The sequence below is a fragment of the Alnus glutinosa genome, chromosome 8 (genome assembly GCF_958979055.1).
Source record: "Alnus glutinosa chromosome 8, dhAlnGlut1.1, whole genome shotgun sequence".
Taxonomy (NCBI): Eukaryota; Viridiplantae; Streptophyta; class Magnoliopsida; order Fagales; family Betulaceae; genus Alnus; species Alnus glutinosa.
Genome location: NC_084893.1, coordinates 25280428 through 25304738, shown reverse-complemented (window position 1 = coordinate 25304738; position 24311 = coordinate 25280428). Strand labels below are relative to the sequence as shown.

The 24311-nt window shown below is 34.0% G+C and overlaps 1 protein-coding gene across 1 annotated transcript; it reads right to left on the bottom strand.

Moving 5' to 3' along the window:
• Positions 1–7786: 7786 nt before the first annotated feature.
• LOC133876275 (uncharacterized) lies at positions 7787–23962 on the bottom strand. The gene is made up of 15 exons (XM_062314556.1): positions 22507–23962; positions 21273–21407; positions 20984–21141; positions 20702–20912; positions 20342–20579; positions 20113–20263; positions 19607–19902; positions 17195–17345; positions 10294–11551; positions 9678–9812; positions 9372–9529; positions 9087–9297; positions 8727–8964; positions 8498–8648; positions 7787–8290 (listed from the first exon to the last, which is right to left on the bottom strand). Exons 1-15 carry the CDS (start codon positions 23771–23773, stop codon positions 7991–7993), a joined length of 5058 nt encoding a protein of 1685 aa, XP_062170540.1. The 5' UTR covers positions 23774–23962; the 3' UTR covers positions 7787–7990.
• Positions 23963–24311: the final 349 nt, after the last annotated feature.

The window sequence follows — 24311 nt, the reverse complement described above, 5'->3', positions numbered from 1 at the left end:
TATGGCTTACGTCCACATGATAAAGCTTAAATGACTAAGTTGATTAGCTACATTGTGCTCAATGTACTTCAATTATTGCATTACTTAAGTTTTGATTTGATAGTGATCATCTTCAAATTAGGTTTTCGACTCGAGTATTGATTTGACACTTTATTGGTTTAGGGTTGGACTTTGAGTTTTAATATGTAAGTTTCGTTTTTTATTTGGAACTTGATCGAGCTTGGATTTGAGATTATTTGATTGTTGAAATAATTAGCATATATGATGTTTTGAATATAAGAATTTTTGAATTTGTAAATAAGGTTTTGTACAAAATAAATAATATATAAACATTAATATACCTGATTTTTTTTTTTTTTTTTTTTTTTTTTACTTTTTGGCTTAAAACGACGCTAGCTAAGTTATTTCGTTTTAATTTAAAATAACACTATCTGCATGGGTGGAAGGAGAGGGGTCGAGAGGGGTCAAATGCCACCCCCTCCCCCCCCCCCCTAAAAAATCTCCTAACCCCGGGTGTATATATATATATAGATGAAATGCCCCCTCAACAAGATCAATAAGCAAACTTGCTCACCTTTTGCCATGGGTTTTTTTTTTTTTTGTTTCTCATAAACATTTCTCATTCTTGTAAATAGGTAAAAAAAAAAAAAAAAAAAAAAAAAAAAAAAAAAAAAAAAAATACAGAGTTATGAGAAGTTGAAGAAGGGATGAAGCCGAAGGTGGAAGACAAGCTGAATTGGTAACATTTTTTTTTTTTTTTTTTTTGGGACTTGGGACTTCTTTACCAACAAAATCCAAATGACATCTCTATTGTTATTTAGAGCTACGTAGAAGAGTAAAAGAATTTGGATTTGTTCTTAGGTATTTTCTTTAAACTCAAAGCATTCAACCATTCAAATAAGTCTTCAAAGTTCAACTGTTCAAATTAATTTGTAAACAAAATTCAGCCTTTTAGTTTCAGGTATGTAATAAACTTCCATATAGATTAAGATTTAAGCTTTTATATTTGAATTGTTCTTTTCAATTTATTGTTCTTTTATATTTAGATTACTTTTTTTATAATTGTTTTTATATTTAAGTGTTTATGAATATATATAATTTTTGTTTCATATTTTAATTATATAAAATATATAATTGTAGTTGCCTGAGATTATGGGGAATAATAATTAAATTGATCGAGCTACAATCAAATTCTAAACGAGCTCGCATTGAAATAAATTTAGCAAATCTGCCAACCGATCATTGCTTAAGGAAAAAAATTTACGATTACCATCTTAATGATAGAGACAACATTCGAAGAACATATCAACAAAAAAGACATTTTTTATTCATTATATATATATATATGTTGACCTCCTGACCTAAAATCTTGGTTCCGTCACTGATTACTTAGATAGTGTCGTTTGAACAGTAAAGACATTAATTAGTATCGTTTGAACACTAAATGACTCTATTTTAGATTTCTCACCCTATGTTTAGCGTCATTTACAAAACAACACTATTCAAACAATACTAATTGAATAGCGTTGTTTTTTAGGGCCATAAATGATACTAAACTCTTTTTTTATTTTTATTTTTATTTTTAATTTTGTAGTATTGGCTAGCAATTCCTTTATTACATCTCTCATTTGACTGTAATTTTTTATTTTGATGATTTCCATTAACTAAAAGCCTTGTCTTCTTATTCTTCTTTCGTTGTTTTCTTTTTCTCTTTACTTGAAGGCTAGAACACTCTTTCTAGAATGAGTTCCTTCAAAATCTCATCCTTCTTTCGAAAATAGAGAAAAGAAAACAAAAAAGGGAGTTTATCCATTTACCAACTTAGTCACAGGAAAGAGGACTTCTTTAGAAGCAAAGCCGTACCAATTTTGTGATCAGATATACAAAAGCTGACACGGGCAATGAATATGTACATATGTGGCTCATTCTAGTCTGAAATATTGTACTCCAATAAATTTCGATAGGTTCTGAGTGGACTACAATTGCAGTTGACAGAGGAAGATAAGCCTTATTAAATTGTGCAATTGCTCCTCTCTCCTCCATTCAACTTTCCCATACCTTTCTCATCGGTGGTGGTTTTAGTAGTCTTAAAGTAATTTTCATGTGGTTGGCCAAGTATTAAGATTAAAGTTCAATTTTTATAATGAGAATTTTCAAATTTGATTAATATTAGTTTGGGTCTCAATAATATCCTAATGAAAGTGCATGCCTTTCTTATCGTTTAGGCAAAAATATTTATGAAAGTATTGTTTGAAAGCTTGGGCCATCGGTCAAATACAAAACTAGAAGTCAAAGGCAACCACACGTGATTTGCTAGAAGTTTTATGCTTTTTTTTTTTTTTTTAACAAATAATCTTCTTATAAAATCTGCAAAATGACAGATCCAAAAGATCACGTAGGGACAAAAATTTTCTTAATTATAATGCCATAGATACTTGGTGGAATGTCTTCCGATCATAATATCTATGTCATGTGTAGCAGCTTCTCGAGTTCGTCCATGTTCTACTAAATTGCTTCTCTCTTAACATGTACAATAGTAGATGATCACAATAGACACAATTCTTGTTGGATACTCTCTACAAAATGACTAATCTTGCTTAAATTTGGTCTCCCGGAATTAATTTCCTGAATTAATTTGCAATGCATCGATCTCTTTCTAAAATTGTATCAGGGAAACCCAACTCCTTGATGAAGTTCACGACATGTAATGCCGCTACTGCTTTTGCAACTATGGGTTTCACATCAATTCTTTGGGTAGTACACACTACATAGATATTCCTTACACGTATATCTTTATACAACTAAGTTTTAAATTTACCATTAAATTCTTGAGACTCAATGTTGATCCTATAAATTCGATAATGAATTTGAAAATAAAATATGTATGAGATGTATTTGTATAATTTATCTTTAATTAAAGCCCAGACCCGTGCTAACGATTTGACCAAAAAAAAAACCCATACAAACAAACAAATATCAATAAAAATTGGTTGAAAAAAAAAAAGAAAAAAAGAAAAACAAACAAACAAAAGTTGTCTCTGTTTGGCTTATTTGAAACTCATAGTTGGCCAAATTCCTCCTATAGTAATTGATGATGTGGCACTTTGTCAATGTTGTTGAAGTAGATGCTCGCGTATTAAATGAAACACGTGTGACAGGTGGTAAACCGTTAACTTTAACGATAAAGTAACTGAGAGGCCTATTTGAAACATAAGCAAAAATTTTGGGACTTTATTCTTGAAATTAGAAACTTAAGAATTAAATTCAAATTAGATAAAAAAGGAAAGACTAAATATAAATTATTTGTTAAAAAAAAAAAGTTGTTACCAAAATTCATTCCAAAAAAAGTCTAATGAGTTTAAAAAGCAATGAGAAGGTAACAACTCTCACTTAACAAATTGAGAGCATAACAATTAACAAGCAATGAGAAGGCAACAACTCTTTTACCAAAGTAATCCAGAAAAACAAGGAGTAATGCTAATTTTTCATAGTAATTATTAACACAAGCCCTTGTATTTTCCTATTATTAGAAAAATAACCACTTAATAATCTCAATAATGATCTGCTCACACACCATTAATTAACTAATCTGCCAACCGATCATTGCTTAAGGAAAAAAAATTTATGATTACCATCCTAATGATAAAGACAACATTCGAATAACATATCTACAAAAAAGATATTTTTTATTCATTATATATATATATATATATATATATATATATATATATATATGTTGACCTCCTGACCTAAAATCTTGGTTCCATCACTGATTAGTTGGATAGTGTCGTTTGAACAGTAAATATATTAATTAGTATCGTTTGAACATTAAACGACTCTATTTGGGATTTCCGACCTTATGTTTAGCGTCATTTACGAAACAACACTATTCAAACAATACTAATTGAATAGCGTTGTTTTTTAGGGCCATAAATGATACTTAACTCTTTTTTTATTTTAATTTTTAATTTTGTAGTATTGGCTAGCAAGTCCTTTATTACATCTCTCATTTGACTATAATTTTTTATTTTGATGATTTCCATTAACTAAAAGCCTTGTCTTCTTATTCTTCTTTCGTTGTTTTCTTTTTCTCCTTACTTGAAGGCTAGAACACTCTTTCTAGAATGAGTTCCTTCTTTCGAAAAAGGAGAAAAGAAAACAAAAGAGGGAGTTCATCCATTTACCAACTTAGTCACAGGAAAGAGGACTTCTTTAGAAGCAAAGCGGTACCAATTTTGTCATCAGATATACAAAAGCTGACACGGGCAATGAATATGTACATATGTGGCTCATTCTAGTCTGAAATATTGTACTCCAATAAATTTCGATAGGTTCTGAGTGGACTACAATTGCAATTGACAGAGGAAGATAAGCCTTATTAAGTTGTGCAATTGCTCCTCTCTCTCCTCCATTCAACTTTCCCATACCTTTCTCATCGGTGGTGGTTTAGTAGTCTTAAATTAATTTTCATGTGGTTGGCCAAGTATTAAGATAAAAGTTCAATTTTTATAATGAGAATTTTCAAATTCGATTAATATTAGTTTGGGTCCCAATAATATCCTAATGAAACCGATTCGAATTTAAGAAAGTGCATGCATTTCTTATCGTCTAGGCAAAAATATTTATGAAAGTATTGTTTGAAAGCTTGGGTCATCGGTCAAATACAAAATTTGAAGTCAAAGGCAAACGTGATTTGCTAGAAGTTTCATGCTCTTTTTTTTTTTTTTTCTTTTTTTTTTTTAACAAATAATCTTCTTATAAAATCTTCAAAATGACAGATCCAAAAGATCACGTAGGGACAAAAATTTTCTTAATTATAATGCCATAGATATTTGGTGGAATGTCTTCCAATCATAATATCAGTGTCATGGGTAGCAGCTTCTCGAGCTCGTCCATGTTTTGCTGAATTGCTTCCCTCTTAACATGTACAATAGTAGATAATCACAATAGACACAATTCTTGTTGGATACTCTCAACAAAGTGACTAATCTTGCTTAAATTAGGTCTCCCGGAATTGATTTCCTGAATTAATTTGCAATGCATCAATCTCTTTCTAAAATTGTATCAGGGAAACCCAACTCCTTGATGAAGTTCACGACATGTAATGCCGCTACTGCTTTTGCAACTATGGGTTTCACATCAATTCTTTGGGTAGTACACACTACATAGATATTCCTTACACGTATATCTTTATACAACTAAGTTTTAAATTTACCATTAAATTTTTGAGACTCAATGTTGATCCTATAAATTCAATAATGAATTTGAAAATAAAATATGTATGAGATGTATTTGTATAATTTATCTTTAATTAAAGCCCAGACCCGTGCTAACGATTAATTTGACTAACAAAAAAAACCCAAACAAACAAACAATCAATAAAAATTGGTTGAAAAAAAAAAGAAAAAAAGAAAAACAAACAAACAAAAGTTGTCTCTGTTTGGCTTATTTGAAACTCATAGTTGGCCAAATTCCTCCAATAGTTGTTGATGTCGGCCAAACTCTTCGATGTCCAAATTTTGGTTATAATAGCATATGCTGACAAAAATAAAAAAGTTGATGCCCAAGTCTCGATTATTGTAACCGATGTCGGCCAGAGTTGCTGAAGTTCAAATTCGGGTCATAGTAGTCGTTCCAGTTTTGACCATATTAACTATTTTTCAACTAGTTGATGTCCAAGATCATCGCTCCTTAACAGATGTTCATCTTGTGGAAGCATGGTAAGGATAAAAATCCTTGATGATCTGATTACTCTTAAATTAAGGAATTTGTTTGTATTCAAATATGTATAAAACTTTATATATATAGTATTGTACTCAAATCACGAATAAAAGAAAGCATGTAGCCTATAAGGTTTTTACGTGTGGACGTAAGTTATAAATCGAACCACCTTAATCTTTGTATTTTTCTTTGTTTACTTATTATGAGATTCTATGGACTTGAGTGAGCATCTGTAGTTCCACTGTCTAGACCTCTCTTGCGTAGTTTTCACGAGTAGATGCTACCATGGTCATACTTAGGTAAAGTAGTCATTCTAATCGCCACGTCGTACCTTTTCTAATTTTTTTTAATTTTTTTTTAAAGCAATGTAACTTAAAATGTAAACAGTACATCGGGCATGAGATTAAGTACCGAACTAACAAAAAAAAAAAAAGAGCTTGCTTAAAAAAACAATAAACAAAAGAGAGATTTTTTTTTTTTTTTTTATATTTTATATTTTTATTTTAAATAAAGATGTGTGTTATTTGTACATCACTTTAATGTTTAAATTGGGGAGATGCTATTTTCTTAGAGATGTGTTATTTGCACATCACCAACAGGGGCGGAGCCACCTTGGAGCTTGGCCCCCCCAAGCCCCAAGGTTCTCTCCCAAAAAAAAATTAAAAATTAAAAATTTGCCCCAAATTTTATTATTTTTTCTAATTTTGGCCCTCCCAAAACTTTTTTTTTTTTAAATTTGGCCCCCCCAACTTGGGAGGGCTGGCTCCGCCCCTAATCACCAAGACACATTAGGTGTGAAACTCATGCATATAGGTCTCATATAATTTTGGTGTACACCAAGATGATGTACAAAAATCATTAGCCATTTCATTATAAATAGGCTTTGAGACATTTTATACGCAAATCTTTTGTATATTTTTTGTATATTACTTTTTTAAATTAATTATTGAATTTGTAAGACCCACATATACATTTTTGTGAGTTCCACAAATTAAATAGTTAATTTTTTTAAAAAAAACAATGTATAAAATATAGACAAGAGAAGTGTAAAAATTATATTCAGGGCCCTGGATAATTAATGAGTTAGAAAAGTTGGGGAAAAACTTGTCTGTTTAAGGACAAACAGGTGCAAAGTACGAATGGTTGGTTTGAAAGGTTGGCGTGGTTGGAGTTCACAGAGTAGAGTTGAGTAGTCCGTACATTTGGCTTTTATCGTGTGTTGTTTGGCCGCGGGTGCAGAGACTTAAATGGTGTACCTCTTGGTGGTTGTGTTCTTCTACTTTCTTTACGGATATCCATGTTTTCATTTATGTGGTTTGGAGAAGTGTCGGGAGATAGAGGATCCACCTTCCTAGACTCTTTTGAACACCTGTCTTTTGTTCGCCTTCTACTTTTTTTTTTTTTTTTTTTTTTTAGGATGAATTCTTAAACTATTACATCGGTACAACAACTTCACAATATTTTCTCACATGCTATCAATTATATATTAAAATTTAATTTCAAGTTTTTTGTAAGGAAGAGACCGAAAATGGATTTAAATTTAAACCGTCTGAAAAAACTACAACTCTCATGCCCTAATTCATTTTAGGGAACCAAAGCCAAATCCTATAAACAAAAAAGGACAAGATCAAATTATGAGTCAATTTTGCTAGCTAATTTAATGAACAGATTAACCTATGGGCCATCGAATTAGCACAGGGCCTGTAAACGTTTTCTCTTTCTGGGTCAGAAAAGAGGAGGACCAGTTCTTATTCCTAAAACTCAAGCTATGCCCTAAAGCCCAAGAAGTTTGATAATTGACCCAAAAAACACATTTGAATTCAATCAGAATCAGACCCCCAAATCCCAATGTTTTATTATATAACATCAATGCTTCCAGTAAGATTACCTTCCCATTAACCCACGAAGAGTCAAGTTCTGAGTGACCCAATTGTGGGTGAAAGTGCTAGGCCAAACAATGTAAGTGAAAAACAGTGGGAGGGAGATGGACAGAAAAACCATTGGTTATACTAGAATATGAACCTCGAATCGGCAGAAATCCAAGAGGTAGGAAGAGTCCAATGAAGATGTTGGGAGAACAGCATATCAGTGAGTATAAATAATATATACTTGGTATGAACAGAGCTTAGTTGACCCTTCTGTCCTAAAGAGTAACAGCTTCCTACCCATTTTTGTTCAACTAAATAAGCTGAAACTATTATTACATAAATTCATTGAAAAAGAAGAAGAAGAAAATAACCCAACATTTTTCCTCTCAATTTGATGATATTTATCGTGCTTCCAACAATGAGATGGTGATTCCGTTTGACAAACAAGTTGCATGCTTGCTAGATGAAGGATCTGCTTCAGGTGAATCTGAAAAGAAACCTGGTTGCCTTGGCTTAGGCAATGAACTCTCACTGCTCAACATTTGAACCACAGATGACATGTTTGGTCTATCTTCTGAATTTTGTTGCACACATAACAACCCTACATGAATGTGTCGTAATACATTAGATAGAGTGCACAAGTCACCTATCAATTCATGGATCAGCTCCATTGGCCTGTCTTCAATCCAAAGTTTCCATGCCTGAATGAAATGAAAACCAAATTTTTGTGAGTCGAATTGCATGTCTTCAAATTCACACATGACTATTAAAAGAGCAAAAGAATAACAAGGGCATCATGTGACCATATGTACTATTAGGAACTGCATTGTTAATAACATGTTTCCTTTAAAAGAAAAAAGAAAAAAAGAGAGGGTAAATTAGTAAGATTTGCCACTATTTATGATTACATGTCCAAGAAGATTCAGGTGGTGGTCTGGATGACAAAATCCCTTGTTCTTCTTTCCGCTCATTGTCTCTAATACTAAAACTCCAAAGCTAAATACGTCAGATTTTATCGAGTATCGTCCATGCACCGCATACTCGGGAGACATATAACCACTGTCAAATATCATTGCAAAGAAAAATACGTTAAAAACTACTAAACTTAATCTATAAAAGAAGTTTAAGCATACTTACTATGTTCCAATAATCCTGTCGGTCTTGGAATCAATTTGATCTCCCCCAAATGATCTAGCCAAGCCAAAGTCCGAAATTTTTGGATTCATATTGTTATCTAGAAGAATATTGCTAGCTTTGAGATCTCTATGGATAATTCTCAGTCTAGAGTCTTCATGAAGATAGAGAAGCCCTTTAGCAACACCACGAATAATGTTGATGCGCTTTTGCCAATCCAGTAATTTACTATTTGCTTGATCTATCCAATTTCAAATTCAGTTAGTACATTCCTTGCTAAATTCTCAATAAACAATTTCATCAATGAAAGAGGATAAGACTACACATGAATGTTCTAAATCAAGTCAAGGTCAAGGTTCAAACCAAAAATAAAGGAGTCCAAGCTTTTGTTGGGCATGTATTCATAGATTAATATGATTTCATTTTCTTGAATGCAACAACCGAGAATCTTTACAAGATTACGGTGTTGAAGTTTCGCAATCAAAATAACTTCATTTTTGAACTCCTTCAATCCTTGTCCAGAATTCTTTGAAAGCCTCTTCACAGCTATTTCTCTCCCCTCTGGCAATGTACCCTGAAAATTAAATAGTCCATATATAATTTTAGAAAATAATAAAATATAAATCACCTAGTTATGTTATTATTTACCTTGTACACAGGTCCAAAGCCACCTTCTCCCAACTTGTTGTAGTTTGAAAAATTATCTGTGGCAGTAACTATGGCTGCAAGATCAAATATCGGTAGCTCCATATCTTCCTGCCCAACTTCATTTTCACAATCCTTCCTTTGACTTCTTTTTGTCATTTCTGAAATAACAAGAAATGCATGAGCATGAAAAATCTTGGACAGCTCTTTTAAAAAAGCAAATTACTTACCCCCCACCCCCCAAATATGTTCTCCATGAAATACTATCATGAATCAATTATTATCAGAGTCAATTTCTTACAAATCTACCTTGATTTCTGAGTTTCTTCTTCCACATGTATGATGATAGTCCAACTATCATCATTCCCACCACTAGTAATGCTGAACCAACCATTATTCCTACTTGTTTCTTCTTGCTGGAGTGCCTCTTTTTCTCAAGATTTGCTGAAAGATCAAAATAGAGTTAGGTGACTTTGAGAATAACTCGTCATATTATACATGCATTATATTTCGCCATAGCTATGAGTTTGACGAGGAAAAGAAAGAGACTTACTTTCTTTTCAACATAGTCTAGAGGGGGCAAATGGGTGCAGATGAGGTGGATGAAGCAGTTGAGATCAACACCACCACAACCACCAATTCCAAGTTTCCTTGGCATTACAAATTGTCTAGGTCGTTGTTGTATGATCAGCTTATTAAGCAAGCTTTGAAAGATACTATCTAATGTCTATCAATGTTGGTTATCCCCCATCACCTTAGCAAACATGCAAGAAAAAGTCTGAACAAACATATAATAAGTCTACTTTTGTCAATTGAAAATTAACCAACAAATATTGCTGTCCATATGTCCTCTTGTTTAAAATAAAAGAAAAAAAAAATAAAAATTCAGCAAAATCCCAAGAGAAAAATAGAAGTGAAATCGTACTCAGTTCTGAAATGGCCATCCTTATATAGAGGTCTTGCCCATCCACAGCGAGTTCTCTTATATCAACTAGGTTACCAAACCAAAGCACGCAGCCGCTTCCTCCCTCACTGACATCTAAACTTGCATATGCTGTACAGGAGCAGTTTTGCAAACAAATTCCTTCACATTCCTTTAGGTTCATGCTCTTGTTATACCAGGAAGAAGATGTGTCAGGCAATTTCACCGCCGTGTGCTTCCGGAATCCATCTCCATTATCGCATTTGAAAGAAGTCCTTCGAACACAGCCATCGTACCAATCTACTGAGCCCCGATCTTTTGGAGACTTGGGTAAGAATCCTTCCAAGCATCCACATACAGGAGAGTTATTGAGGTTGCAAATAGCATTTGCACCGCATAAGGCATAAATTTCGCACTGATCTGTCTGGGATGTAAAGAAAAGCTCCCAACTATGTGTCCGATCCATCCATAAGAATCGTTGCGCAACGCCTGATGGGTTTAGCACATATCTTGAGAAAACAGAAGCGTTTTGGAGTTTGTACTCGTAATAGACCTCCTTCTCATTCAACACGAATTCATACTCAAATACTGGATTCGGTCTTAACCCACGACCCGTAAAACCAAGGCCATTCCATGACCCTGTTCTAGCCTTTAACGAATCTCCCTTCATAAAAACCCTTTGTGGAAGCCCACGAGGATCTATCCTCATTGAATACTCACCTTGAGCAGGATCATCCGTGCTCTTCCAAGATGATAGAAACCTTTCTAGACCCGTTACTAAATTCCATCCAAGCTTCATTTCCGGTAGGAGCGTGTCACAAGGATAATCAAAGCTCTGCCACAAAAGGTTCTCATTTCTATCTTTGACAACAAGATTCCCGTTGTCCAAGAGCTGTGCAACTGGATTTTCTGCGGTTTTTGATGTATTAGATGATGACCAAACAGTACCATTCGTGATATTAAGAAGCACAAGAACTCCATCATCGGTGACCTTTAAAATTCCTGAGCGATCGTAAAGCGGAGCGTCTCTGTTGGCTACCCACACAACTATCTCCGAAGATATTGTGTACCATATTCCCACATATCGACTTTTGGAATTACCTGGGCTAAAGAATCCCAATTGAAACGATCCGCCAGCTGAAACTAAAGTGCCACCGTCTCTGAGAGATTGACTAGGAGTAATAGTAGTATCTAGTGTTATAGAGGTTCTTAAGAAGGAGAATATGAAAGAGTAGAGAAACAGATGGGTAAAGGCTTCCATTAATCAGTTATCCTTTCACTAGAAGTATGTAGTTTATGCAGACACAGCGCATTATTTCTTCGGACTCTACCCTTTGTCCCTTTCCTTTCTTTGTTTTTTTTTCAATCTATTTTGCTTTTGTACAAGTCAAACAGGAACTCCTATGACATATCACATATCCACTTGCAAAACCAGGCCTATGTGATGTGACTTGAATCTTTCTACTTTATTATTATTTTTTTATTCTTTATTTATTGTTTCTTTATTCTTCTGATAGTTGGAAGGTTTATTATTCTTTATTATTATAGTAATCCATTCCAGTCCCTCTTAGCAATTATTTTTCTTTTTAGTATTCTCGAGAACAGATAACATCAAAGGTTTATTATTATAGTAATCCCAATTTTATGAGTACATATGCTTCATGATTATGAGCAACAGAGCATAGAACTGAGGTAAACAAAAGTCATGAATAAACTAGTTTCAACAACAATGCCGACTTGTCAAAAAAAAGCAGATCCAAACTGCATATCCAATTACACAAATGCCGTACTGTTTTTAACAATAAAGCATACCCAAACTGCACATAGAATTTAAAAGCATTCAAATTCAGCTCAAATTATGCAAATTTCATACAAGTTTCACAAATGAAGCAGATCCAAACTTTAGATGAAGTTGAACCTTTCCATATTCAGCTCAAATCACACAAATATCAAACATTTTTCAACAGTAGAGTACATCCAAACTGCAGAGAGTTCAAAATATTCGAACTCAGCTCAAATTATGATAATTCCATACAAGTTTCACACATTAAGCAGATCCAAAACTCTAGACATAGTTCAAACTTTCCATATACAGCTCTAATTACCGAAATTTCATACGGTTCTTACAAAAGGGAGCAGATCAAGCTCTACCCATAGTTCAAAAATCACATATTCAGCTCAAACTATGCAAATTTCACACATTTTCTAGTAAAGCTACCAACTTTTCGTTCACAGAAACACTATGCCCAGAATCCAAGGGAGTGAAACAAGGAAAGCAGAAAGAAAAAGCACCAGTGACCCAGATCGTGTCACAGAATTCTAAAACATACCCACTTGGAATTTCTCCTTCAACCCTCAACACCACAAGAAATACAAAGAAACTGTGAACTCAAATCGACCCAGTTCGTAGTACAAGGATACCCACTTGAACTCAAACCGATCTTCGCTTGGAATTTCTCCTTCACTTCAAACCGTGAACATAAAAATGTCTGAAAATGAGGCAGCGAGGAGTAAAAGGCAGCGTACAAGTTGCCATGAGGCAAATACAATGTAATGGCACCAGTCTTTGTTTGCAAGGTTAAATAATTTGTTTGTACATGAGTTTTAAGTATTTTTAGATTTAGTATATGCGTTTTCATTTATATCATAAATAATATTTAAATATGGGGTAAAAATTTATTTGATACTTTTATTAAGTTTTCAGTCTAAATTTTACTGGTTCACCATGTGTTAACTGTTGGGATTGATAGTAGCACTATATAAAAAATACAATTTTTAAAAAATAATTAAAAGTAAAAAATTGAAAAAGAAAAAAAGAAGAAGAGGAGGGCTCAGCCACCTCCTTGGCCACCATGGGGTGGCCGCACCCCATATAACAAAAAAATAAAATATAATTATGGGTTTTGGCCCTTGAGGTGGCTCTAGGGCCACGGGAATGGTTTAGCCAAACCCATCAAAAACATTTTAGGGTTTGCCCATGGCCATCCCATGGGCTACGGGAGTGGTTTGGCAACCCCCAGACTGGTCGGCCTGGCCACGGGGGTGGTTCGGCCACCCCCAATGGCCAAAACTCATCAATTTTTTTTTTTTCCTGCCATGAGGTGGTTGAACTGCCCCATAGGGGGTGGCCGAACCAAGTGGGTGAGCCACCCTCTTATTTTTTTTTTTTTAAAAAAAGATTTTTATTTTATTTTATTTATATAGTGCCACGTGTCAACTTCAGCAGTTGACACGTGGCAAGCTGTTAAAATTTGGACAGAAAATCTAACAGAGTTATCAAATGGGTTTTTACTCCTAACTCAAGTACCATCTATGATACAAATGAAAACTTAGGTAATAAATTTAAAAACGCTTAAAACTTAGATACCAATGGGATATTTAACCATTGTTTTTAATATATTTTTTTAAGGAAAAAATACATTTTCTCATCTTAAGGTGTTGTCACTTTTTTAATTTTGCCTATAATATTTAAAAATTTGAAATATACTTGAATTAAGTTTTGAAATTTTTTAATATTGCCCGTATGTTACTTAAGTCGGTCTTCTTTGATGAAAATCAACCCAATTACAGTTTTTAGGGGCAACTTTTCCCAAAATATTCATAAAAAAAAAAAGAAAAAAAAGAAGGTGAGATAACTAAAGCCACCCCATGGGCCATAGGGGTGATTCGCCACACCCAAGCCGGCCTCATGTGGGTGGCTTTTGAATAGGAGTAGCCCAGCCACCCTCTAAGCTAAATAGGGGCAGACAAGCCATCTCCATGACCTTTGAGGGTTGCCTAAGCCACTCCCAAGTGACCAAATGGGAATGACCGAAACCATCTACATAGACTATGGGGTGGTGAACCACTCCCATTCCGGACATATGATATGGGAGTGGTCGAGCCACATCTTTGGCCAAATTGGGGTGCTAGGCCACCTTCAAATAGCCTATGAGAGTGGTTATCGCCACTCTCAACGTTTTTAATTTAAAAATAAAAAATAAGTTGTTTTAATTGTATTAATTTTTTTTAGGGGTAATTTGAAGACATTTGTCTTTAAAAACCAACGTGCGTGGTACCTGTATCTATTTCTGTTAGAAGAAATGGACTTAAGTAATGAATGGGCATCATTTAAAATTTTCAAAACTTGGTTGGAGTACATTGAAAGTTTTAAAACATTGAATGCAAAATTAAAAAAAAAAAAAGTGGTGAAATGAATAGCTTCGGGTATCCTTTTTCTATACCATTTAGATATTCTTTCATAGAAATGCTACGGGACAAAGAAAGTCTTTCTGTATTAAATTAATGGGTAACTTTTTCATACCTTTCTCAAACTACCACTCAATTCACAATGTCCTTCTAAAATTTTTATTTAGACAATTTTCCGTCCAAACAAAAATGAGAACACCAAAATAGTCTGTTGCACGGAGTCTTTTTAGAAGTTTTTCCTACGTTTAAAGCATGATGAGATAGGGAAATTGCTACCGGTATTCCTTACGTTTTGAAGAGACTAACCAAAATTTGACTAAAATGTATTTTGGCTAGCTCATTCGAGCATTTCTAGTTAACTAGCTAATGCTTACCTAGAAAGTCACTTTTATTATTTTAGCTTGCCACTTCCTAAAAACACTACACATCAAACTCTGAACAATTATTTACTTCATTTAAAAGTTCTTTTTATTTTTACTAAGACTATCTTTAAAAAAAAAAAGAAAAAAAAAAGAAAAAAAAAATCCACAACCCAATTTATATAAAAACTGTGAAGAACAAAAAGTCTACAAATGGTGTAATTACCCAACCCAATTACATCAGTTTTACTTGATGTCTTGATCTATGCTGGCTGATCAGGTCCAAAGCCAAAGCTTGCATTGGGCTTGACCTTTAACAAAGTGATATGGCTCGGTTAAGCAGTCCCCATACCGCAGGCCGACCCAAAAAAAAGAAAAGCTTCCAGTCAAAATACACCATCCATAACTAAGCATAAAAAATAAAAAATATAATTAAAAAAAGCAAAATAAGTGTATTTGGTTTACCTGACTTGTAATTAACTTTTTATAGGTTGAAAATGAATTCAAAGGTGTAAGAAGTATGCAAAAAAAGATAATTTATTCTTTATAGTCAAATTTAATCAACTGATTTAACAGATTTAATAAAATTGTAACGCATATCCTATTTAAATCAATGCCATACTAACAGAATCTGTTAAGTCAGTGAATGAAATTTGACTATAATGAATAATTTGTTTTTATGGCATTGTTAGGGACCTCTGAATTCATTTTGATACCATATACCACATGAAATTAATTGTAAATCATGTAAATCACATAAACTGATTTTACATTTTTCTAAAAAAAATAAAAATAAATGCTAGAACCTCAAAGACATCACTAATTCTTGTCAATAGCCCAAGACAGATGTATAACTAAAGAATTGAGACAAGAGTTACAAACACTCAAGATGCAAAAGTTATAAAAATTCAAGTGACAAAAGTTAGAAGATGATAAATTAGATTTATTGTTATTAATATAAAAGTAGAAGAGAATTGTAAAGTTTAGACTATTTCTCTATAAATAGAATCTTGTATATAATCAAATAATTAAGGAAAGATATAACAAAAAAAAAAAAAAAAAAAGCTTTAACGTGTGAATGTAAGTCGTAAGTCAAACTACTTAAAATCTATGTTTCTTCTCTTTCCTTTATCTCTATCAAATTATTTGTCAATTTTGCTAGCAAATTTTATGAACAGATTAACCTATGGGCTATCGAATTAGCACAGGGCCTATAAACGTTTTCTCTTTCTGGGCCAGAAAAGAGGAAGACCAGTTCTTATTCCTCTAACTCAAGCTATTATGCGCTAAACCCCAAGAAGTTTGGTAATTGACCAAAAAACACATTTGAATTTAATCAGAATCAGAGCCCCAAATTCCAATGTTTTATTATATAACATCAATGCTTCCAGTAAGATTACCTTCCCCTTAACCCACAAAGAGTCAAGTTCTGAGTGACCCAATTGTGGGTGATAGTGCTAGGCCAAAGTCAAACAATGTATGTAAAAAATGATAAAGTTCATTGAGCCTTACTCTTCTACAAAAAGCATCTTAAAAAAAGAAGTTTGCTCAAGTTTTATAAAATGCACAACAAAAAAGAGTGGATAGGAGATGGACATAAAAACCACTGTTTATATTAGAATATAGAACCTCGAATCGGAAGAAATTGAAAAGGTAGGAAGAGTCCAATGAGGATGTTGGGAGAACACCATATGGCAGTGGTTTGCTTTCTGAACAGAGCATAGTTGACCCTTCTGTCCTAAAGAGTAACAGCTTCTTATCCATTTTTGTTCAACTAAATAAGTTGAAACCATTATTACATAAATTCATTAAAAACAATAAAAAAAAAAAACCAACGTTTTTTCTCTCAATTTGATGATATTTATCGTGCTTCCAACAATGTGATGGTGATTCCATTTGATAAACAAGTTGCATGCTTGCTAGATGAACAATCTGCTTCAAGTGAATTGAAAAGAAACCCAACTGCTTTGGCTTAGTCAATAAAATCTCGCTGCTCAACATTTGAACCGCAGACGACATGTTTGGTTTATCTTCTGCTTTTTGTTGCACACATAACAACCCTACATGAATGTGTCGTAATACATTAGATAGAGTGCACAAGTCACTATCAATTCATCGATCGGCTCTATTGGCTTGTCTTCAATCCAAAGTTTCCATGCAGGAATGAAATGAAAACCAAATTTTTTTAAGTCGAATTGCATGCCTTCAAATTCACACATGACTATTAAAAGAGCAAAAGAATAACAAGGGCATCATGTGACCATATGTACTATCAGGAACTGCATTGTTAATAAGATATTTCCTTTAAAAAAAGAAAAAAAAAATTAGTAAGATTTTTTGCCACTATTTATGATTACATGTCCAAGAAGATTCAGGTGGTGGTCTGGATGACAAAATCCCTTGTTCTTCTTCCCACTCATTGTCTTTAATACTAAAACTCCAAAGTTAAATACATCAGATTTTATCGAGTATCGTCCATGCACCGCATACTCGAGAGACATATAACCACTGCCAAATATCATTGCAAAGAAAAATAAGTTAAAAACTACTAAACTTAATCTATAAAAGAAGTTTAAGCATACTTACTATGTTCAATAATCCTATCGGTCTTGGAATCAATTTAATCTCCCCCAAATGATATAGCTTGGCCAAAGTCCAAAAATTTTGGATTCAAATTGTTATTTAGAAGGATATTGCTAGCTTTGAGATCTTTATAGATAATTCTCAGTCTAGAGTCTTCATGAAGATAAAGAAGCCCTTTAGCAACACCACGAATAATGTCGATACGCTTTTGCCAATCCAGTAATTTACTATTTGCTTGATCTTTCCAATTTCAAATTCAGTTAGCATATACTTGCTAAATTATCACAAACAATTTCATCAATGAAAGAGGATAAGACTAAACATGAATGTTCTAAATCAAGTCAAGGTCAAGGTTCAAACAAAAAATAAAGGAGTCCAAGCTTTTGTTGGGCATGTATTCATATATTAACATGACTTCATGCATTTTCTTGAATGCAATAACCAAGAATCTTCACAAGAATATAACATTTAAGTTCAAGATTAATATTTAAAAAATATTTCACAATTAAATATAAAATGCAAGAATTAAATCATAATAAGGTATGATAATACTTATTTTAATAGGAAAAATAAGTACTTTTAAGCTATTATCTCTTATCTTCTCCCTTCTTTTTCTTTGACGCTACTAGACTACCGATACAAGAAAAAGAGCAAAATTTTGCAGCTTTGCTTTTCTTCTATGGACTTCTTAAGAACACCTTCTAAGAAGAAGGGCGGAACCATGAATCTTAGTGGCCGAGGGGGTCAATTTGGAGGTTTGGGAGGCGGCCTTTGACGGCGGAATTCCACACATGGTAGTGCTCTTTGGTGGAGTGCCTGGATTTGTACCGGTTTCGCCAACAACTGTGGTTTTGTGGGGGCTGGGGGGGGGGGGGGGGGTTTGCTGTTGATTTTGGTGTCAGTGGGTGTCATGGGTTTCGGGTTGGTGATTTTGTGGGGCTTCGGTGATGGTTCAGTTGTTCTAAGCGGGCGAGAGTTGGGTTGTGGCTCATAGGTGAATGTGTTGCGGTTGGCTGGAGCTTGGGAGGAGTGGTGGTTATGTCGATGGGTGGCGTGTGTACTGGTTTGTGTCCTGGGTCACAATTTGGGTGGGCGTGTAAGGCGATGGTGTTGTAAACGCCGGTGGTACGTTCGTTTTCAAAAATTGGGCGGACTTTGGCGATGGAATATGCACTGAGTTGTTCCGTGAAGTTTCGCCATTGGTTTTTGACAAATTCTCCATAAACTCGTGCAGGGAACGTTCCAGTCCTTTGATGGAGATGGCGTAGTCTTGATGGGATGTCACGAGCTTCTGGACGATGGCCTTAAGCTCCTGCATATTTGCTTCCAATTTTTGGATCTGCTCTTCGTTTGTAGCCATGGTGGCGAATCTGGTTTACTGGGCGATGGATGGTGGTACGTACTGGTTATGGAATTTTTTAGCGTTGATGGTTGCAATGGTTCTGATATCAATTAATGGGTACTTTCTGAGGAAATGGATGAACAATGGAGGAATGGAAGGGAAATTGTATTGACAATGAACTCCAATTAGGGTTGGAGACAAACCACAAGACAAAAGTCTATATTAATTCCCAATAATTCAAACAATTAAATTGCTTTTAAATAAAAATACAAATAGATAAAGCTAGCTTAAAGTGATAACACATAAAGTTCTAATATTCAAATTCAAATAAACTCTAATCCTAATATTAACTAATATAATCTTAATGGGGTGAAATTTCATTCCAACTCCACCTCTTACCCTAATGATCTGTCGGTAAAAGAGGGCAGAGAGGTTTCTCAAGAGCATGATTTGGCATATCCTTAATAAAAACTTTCAATTGAAACTTTTAACTGCATGTGTTTCTGGTGACAAATTATATCTATATTTATAGAATGCTCTATATATAGAAGCCAGAAGGAATTGATTCTAAAATTATTCAAAGAACACACACTTTGAAACACATGATTAGTCCAACTTGTAAAAGACTAATCCACTAGATGAATAATCAACATGAATCCAGTAGGAGCAACCTTACACTAAGCCAAAGCTATTAATCTTTTTGACCCTTCTGTCGTAAAGAGTAGTAGCTTCCATAACTTTTTTGTTCAGCAAAATAAGCCGAAACCATTATTACATAATTTTTTTTTTTTTTTTTTAAAAAAAAAAAAAATCTCAATTTTGCTCTCATTTTGATGATATTTACCGTGCTTCCAACAATGTAGTCGTGATTTCGTTTATTGAACAAGTTTCATGCTTGCTAGATGAAGGATCAGGTTCAACTGAATCTGTAAAGAAACCTGGTTGCCTTGGCTTAGGTAATGAACTCTCACTGCTCAACATTTGAACAACAGACGACATGTTTGGTCTATCTTCTGGTTTTTGTTGCACACATAACAAACCCACATGAATTTGTCGTAATACATTAGATAGAGTGCATGAGTCACCTTCCAATTCATCAATCAACTCTATTGGCCTCTCTTCAATCCATAGTTTCCATGCCTGAAAGAAATGAAAACCAAAATTTTTGAGGGTCGGATTGCATGCCTTCAAATTGGTCGATAACTATTAAAAGAGCAACAGAATAACAGGGGCATCATGTGATCCTACGTACTTCCAAGAACTGCATTGTTAATAAAATGTTTCCTTAAAAATAAATAAATAAATAAATAAAAAAATAAATTAGTAGGATTTACCACTCTTTATGCTTACATGTCCAAGAAGATTATGCTGATGGTCTGGATGACAAAATCCTCTATTCTTCTTCCCACTCAGTGTCTCTAATACTAAAACTCCAAAGCTAAATACATCAGATTTTACTGAGTACCGACCATGCATCGCATACTCGGGAGACATATAACCACTGCCAAATATCATTGTAAAGAAAAAGAAGTTAAAAATTGCTAACTTAAGCTATAAAAAAACGTTTAAGCATACTTACTATGTTCCAATAATTCTATTGGTCTCGGAATCAATTTGATCTCCCCCAAATAATTTAGCAAGGCCAAAGTCCGAAATTTTTGGATTCATATTGTTGTCTAGAAGGATATTGCTAGCTTTGAGATCTCTATGGATAATTCTTAGTCTAGAGTCTTCATGAAGATAGAGAATCCCCTTAGCAACACCAAGAATAATGTTGATGCGCTTTTGCCAATCCAGTAATTTACTATTTGCTTGATCTGTCCAATTTCACATTCGGTTAGTACGCACCTTGCTAAATTCTCAACAAACAATTTCATCAATGAAAAAGGATAAGACTAAACATGAATGTACTAAATCAAGTCAAGGTCAATGTTCAAACCGAAAATAAAAGAGTCCAAGCTTTTGTTGGGCATGTATTCATAGATTAACATGTTTTCATTTTCTTGAATGCAGCAACCAAAAAGCTTCACAAGATTACGATGTTGAAGTTTGGCAATCAAAATAACTTCATTTTTCAACTCGTTCAATCCTTGGCTAGAATTCTTTGAAAGCCTCTTCACAGCTATTTCTATCCCGTCTGGCAATGTACCCTGAAAAATGAAAGATTCGGTATAGTTTGGAAAATAAATAATATAGCTCTCTTAGTTATGTTGTTATTTACCTTGTACACGGGACCAAAGCCACCTTCTCCTAGCTTGTTGTTGTTTGAAAAATTATGTGTTGCATTAGCTATGGTTGTCAAATCAAATATCGGTAACTCCATATCTTCCTTCCCACTTTCATTGTCAGAATATTTTCTCTGACTTGTTTTTGTCGTTCCTAATATAACAAGAGATGAATGGACATGAAAAAAATCTTGGATGGTTCTTTTATCCAAAGCAAAATACTTACCCCCGAATATTTTCTCCGTGAAAGACCTATTTATTTAAATTTCTTATCTAGAAATTTACCTTGATTTCTGAATTTCTTCTTCCATATGTGTGAGACCAGTGAAACTGTTGTCATTCCCACAACTAGTAATGCTGAGCCCACTATAATTGCTACAAGTTTCTTCTTGCTGGGGTGCCTCTTTTTCTCAAGATGATCTGAAAGATCAATACAGAGTCAGGTGACTTTTTAGAATAATGTGTTTTGCACATAGTCTAGACGAGTTATGTACTAAATCTTTGCGTTCAAGAAGTGTTTCATGCGAATAGAACAGCAAAGACTATGATAGATAAAAAAAATTTGTGAAGATTATTCTATAATAAGAACCGGAACCATTACAAACATTTAAAAACAGAACAATAAACTAAGACATTGAATCATATGGAAAGTAAATTGAAAGTTTGAAAATACCATTGTATAATCTATATATGCATCATGAATAATGGGTTTTGCCCTATCTACATATTAACCAACTTATCGACATAAACATGACAAACTCCATCTGCATTGCATAGTAAAAATAGCAACTTTACTGGAAGCTCTGTTCTAGTAAACAAAAATCACTCATTTTATTCCTCTTAACAGCAAGACCAAGAACATGAGTTTTTGTCGAACTCTTAATTTTTGAAATGGGTGCAGATGAAGTGATAAAGCAGTTGAGCTCAACACGACCACGGCCACGGCCACTTCCTAGTTTCCCTATCATCTAGTGTCTATAAATGTTGGTTATTCCTAATTAAATTATAATTTATTCAAAAAGTATTAGTTACTACGAAATGACAAATGAACACTGAATGTTTAATTAAAATAAAACGTAAATTATAAAGATATATTCAAAGTCAGAACTTTAGCTTATAGAAATTTGTGAATTTAACTATTTCATTATTATTTCAATACTCCTATAACATATGGGGTCAAATTCCCTTTTAAAAAAATGAGGTCTAACACCTAAAGTATTTATTAAAATTAGATAAACTGTAAAATTAAAATTTGAACTCAAGAGTATTCAAAAAGTTGTACTAAAAACTAATAATAAATAATAAATTTAATTATTTAAACAATATTATAAGATTCTTTTTCACCTCAAACAAACATATAATAAGCCCACCCTTTGCCATGTATTGTTAATATAAATATGATAATCCCATTTTTGCCGATTGAAAGCCAACGGATGTAGTTGTCCTTGTGTCTTATTTAAAATAAAAGAAAAAAAAAATTCAACAACATCCAAAGAGGAAAATAAAAGTGAAATCGTACCCAATTCTGAAATAGCCATCTTTATATAGATGTCTTGTCGGAGTAGTCCACCCTCAGGGTATTCTTTTATGTCAACTAGGCTACCAGACCAAAGCACACAGCCGCTTCCTCCCTCCCTGACATCTAAAGCTGCATATGCCGTGCAGGAGCAGTTCTTCAAGCACAATCCTTCGCATTCCTTGAGGGTCATGGTCTTGTTAAACCAGGAAGAAGATGTGTCGGGCAATTTCACCCGCGTGAGCTTCTGGAATCCATGTGTGTCATTGCATTCCAGAGGAGTCCTTCGAGCACACCCAGCAGCCCAATCTGCTAAATCCCAATCTGTTTGAGACTTGGGTAAGAAACCTTCCAAGCATGCACATATAGGAGATTTATTGATGTTGCATGTAGCATTTGCACTGCATAAGGCATAATTGTCGCACTCATCTGCATTTGATGAAAAGCTAAGCACCCAACTGTGTGTCCGATCCACCCCATTAAATCGTTGCGCAATGCCTGACGGGTTAACCACATATCTTGAGAAAACAGAAGCTTTTAGGAGTTTGTACTCGAAATAAACCTCCTTCTCATTCCACACGAATTCATACTTAAATACTGGATTTGGTCTTAACGCTTGACTACCCGTAAAAATACGGCCATTCCATGACCCTGCTCTATCCTTTATTGAATCTCCCTTCATAGTAACCAGTTGCGGAAGCCCACGAGGATCTATCCGTATTGAAAACTCACCTTGGGCAGGATCTTCTGTGCTCTTCCAAGATGTTAAAAACCTCCCTTGACCAGTTACAAAGTTCCATCCAAGCTTCATTTCCGGTAGGAGAGTGTCACAAGGATAATCAAAACTCTGCCACAAAAAGTTCTCATTTCTATCTTTCACAACAAGATTCCCGGTGTCCAAGAGTTGTACAACTGGATTCGCTGTGGTTCGTGACGTATTAGATGACCAAACAATACCTTTCGTGCTATTAAGAAGCACAAGAACTCCATCACCAGTTACTGTAAGAATTCCTGAGTAATCGTTAAGCGGAGCGTCCCTATTGGCTACCCATACAACTATCTCTGGAGATATCATGTACCATATTCCCACATATCGACTTTTAGAATTACCCGGGCTGAAGAATCCCAATTGAAATGACCCGCCAGACGAAACTAAAGTGCCACCGTCGTCTCTGATGGATTGACTTGGAGTAATAGTCTCTGGTGCAATGGAGGTTCTTAAGAGGGAGAACAAGAAAGAGTAGACAAAAAGATGGGTAAAGGTTTCCATTGATTTTCTAATGGTTTATCTGCATGTAGTATATGCATAGAAATCAATATTTATGCAGCCTTCTTCTCGGTTTTCTAACATATGTTCTTATCCTCATGGTTTATCTGGTCTTATTCGGAGTCTTCTATACCCTTCTTCTCGGTTTTTTTCTTTTTTCCACAAGTCAAAAGTCTTTTCCAATCCATCTCCCTTTTCTACAAATTTTGAACGCAGGAGGACTGGAGGAGTCTGATTCTCGTTCCCGCAGAGAAAAGTGTAAATATCTCTCTTCAATTACGACATTACCACTTTATTATTAACTTCTTTTCAAATACCAATTATATTAATGTCTTCTCTAAATTAATAAAAAATGTTAAGTTTTCCTAATGACAAAAGTATATTTTATAAAATTATAAAAAATCTTCTAATTATTACAAATATATATATATATATATATATTCTTCTTTTTAAATTTCATTTCTTTTATTATTATTTTTCATTTTTTTCGTTAATTTAATTTATTTAATTTTTAATTTTTTAGTTTAATTTTTTTCTTTTT

Excerpts from the sequence above, each read along its gene's own strand:
- LOC133876275 (XM_062314556.1), bottom strand. The coding sequence starts at position 23,773 with ATGGAAACCTTTACCCATCTTTTTGTCTACTCTTTCTTGTTCTCCCTC. Across the intron at positions 21,142-21,272 it reads GAAGAAATTCAGAAATCAAG|GAACGACAAAAACAAGTCAG; the intron begins GTAAATTTCTAG and ends TTGTTATATTAG. Across the intron at positions 9,813-10,293 it reads GATGGCCATTTCAGAACTGA|CAAATCTTGAGAAAAAGAGG; the intron begins GTACGATTTCAC and ends TTGATCTTTCAG.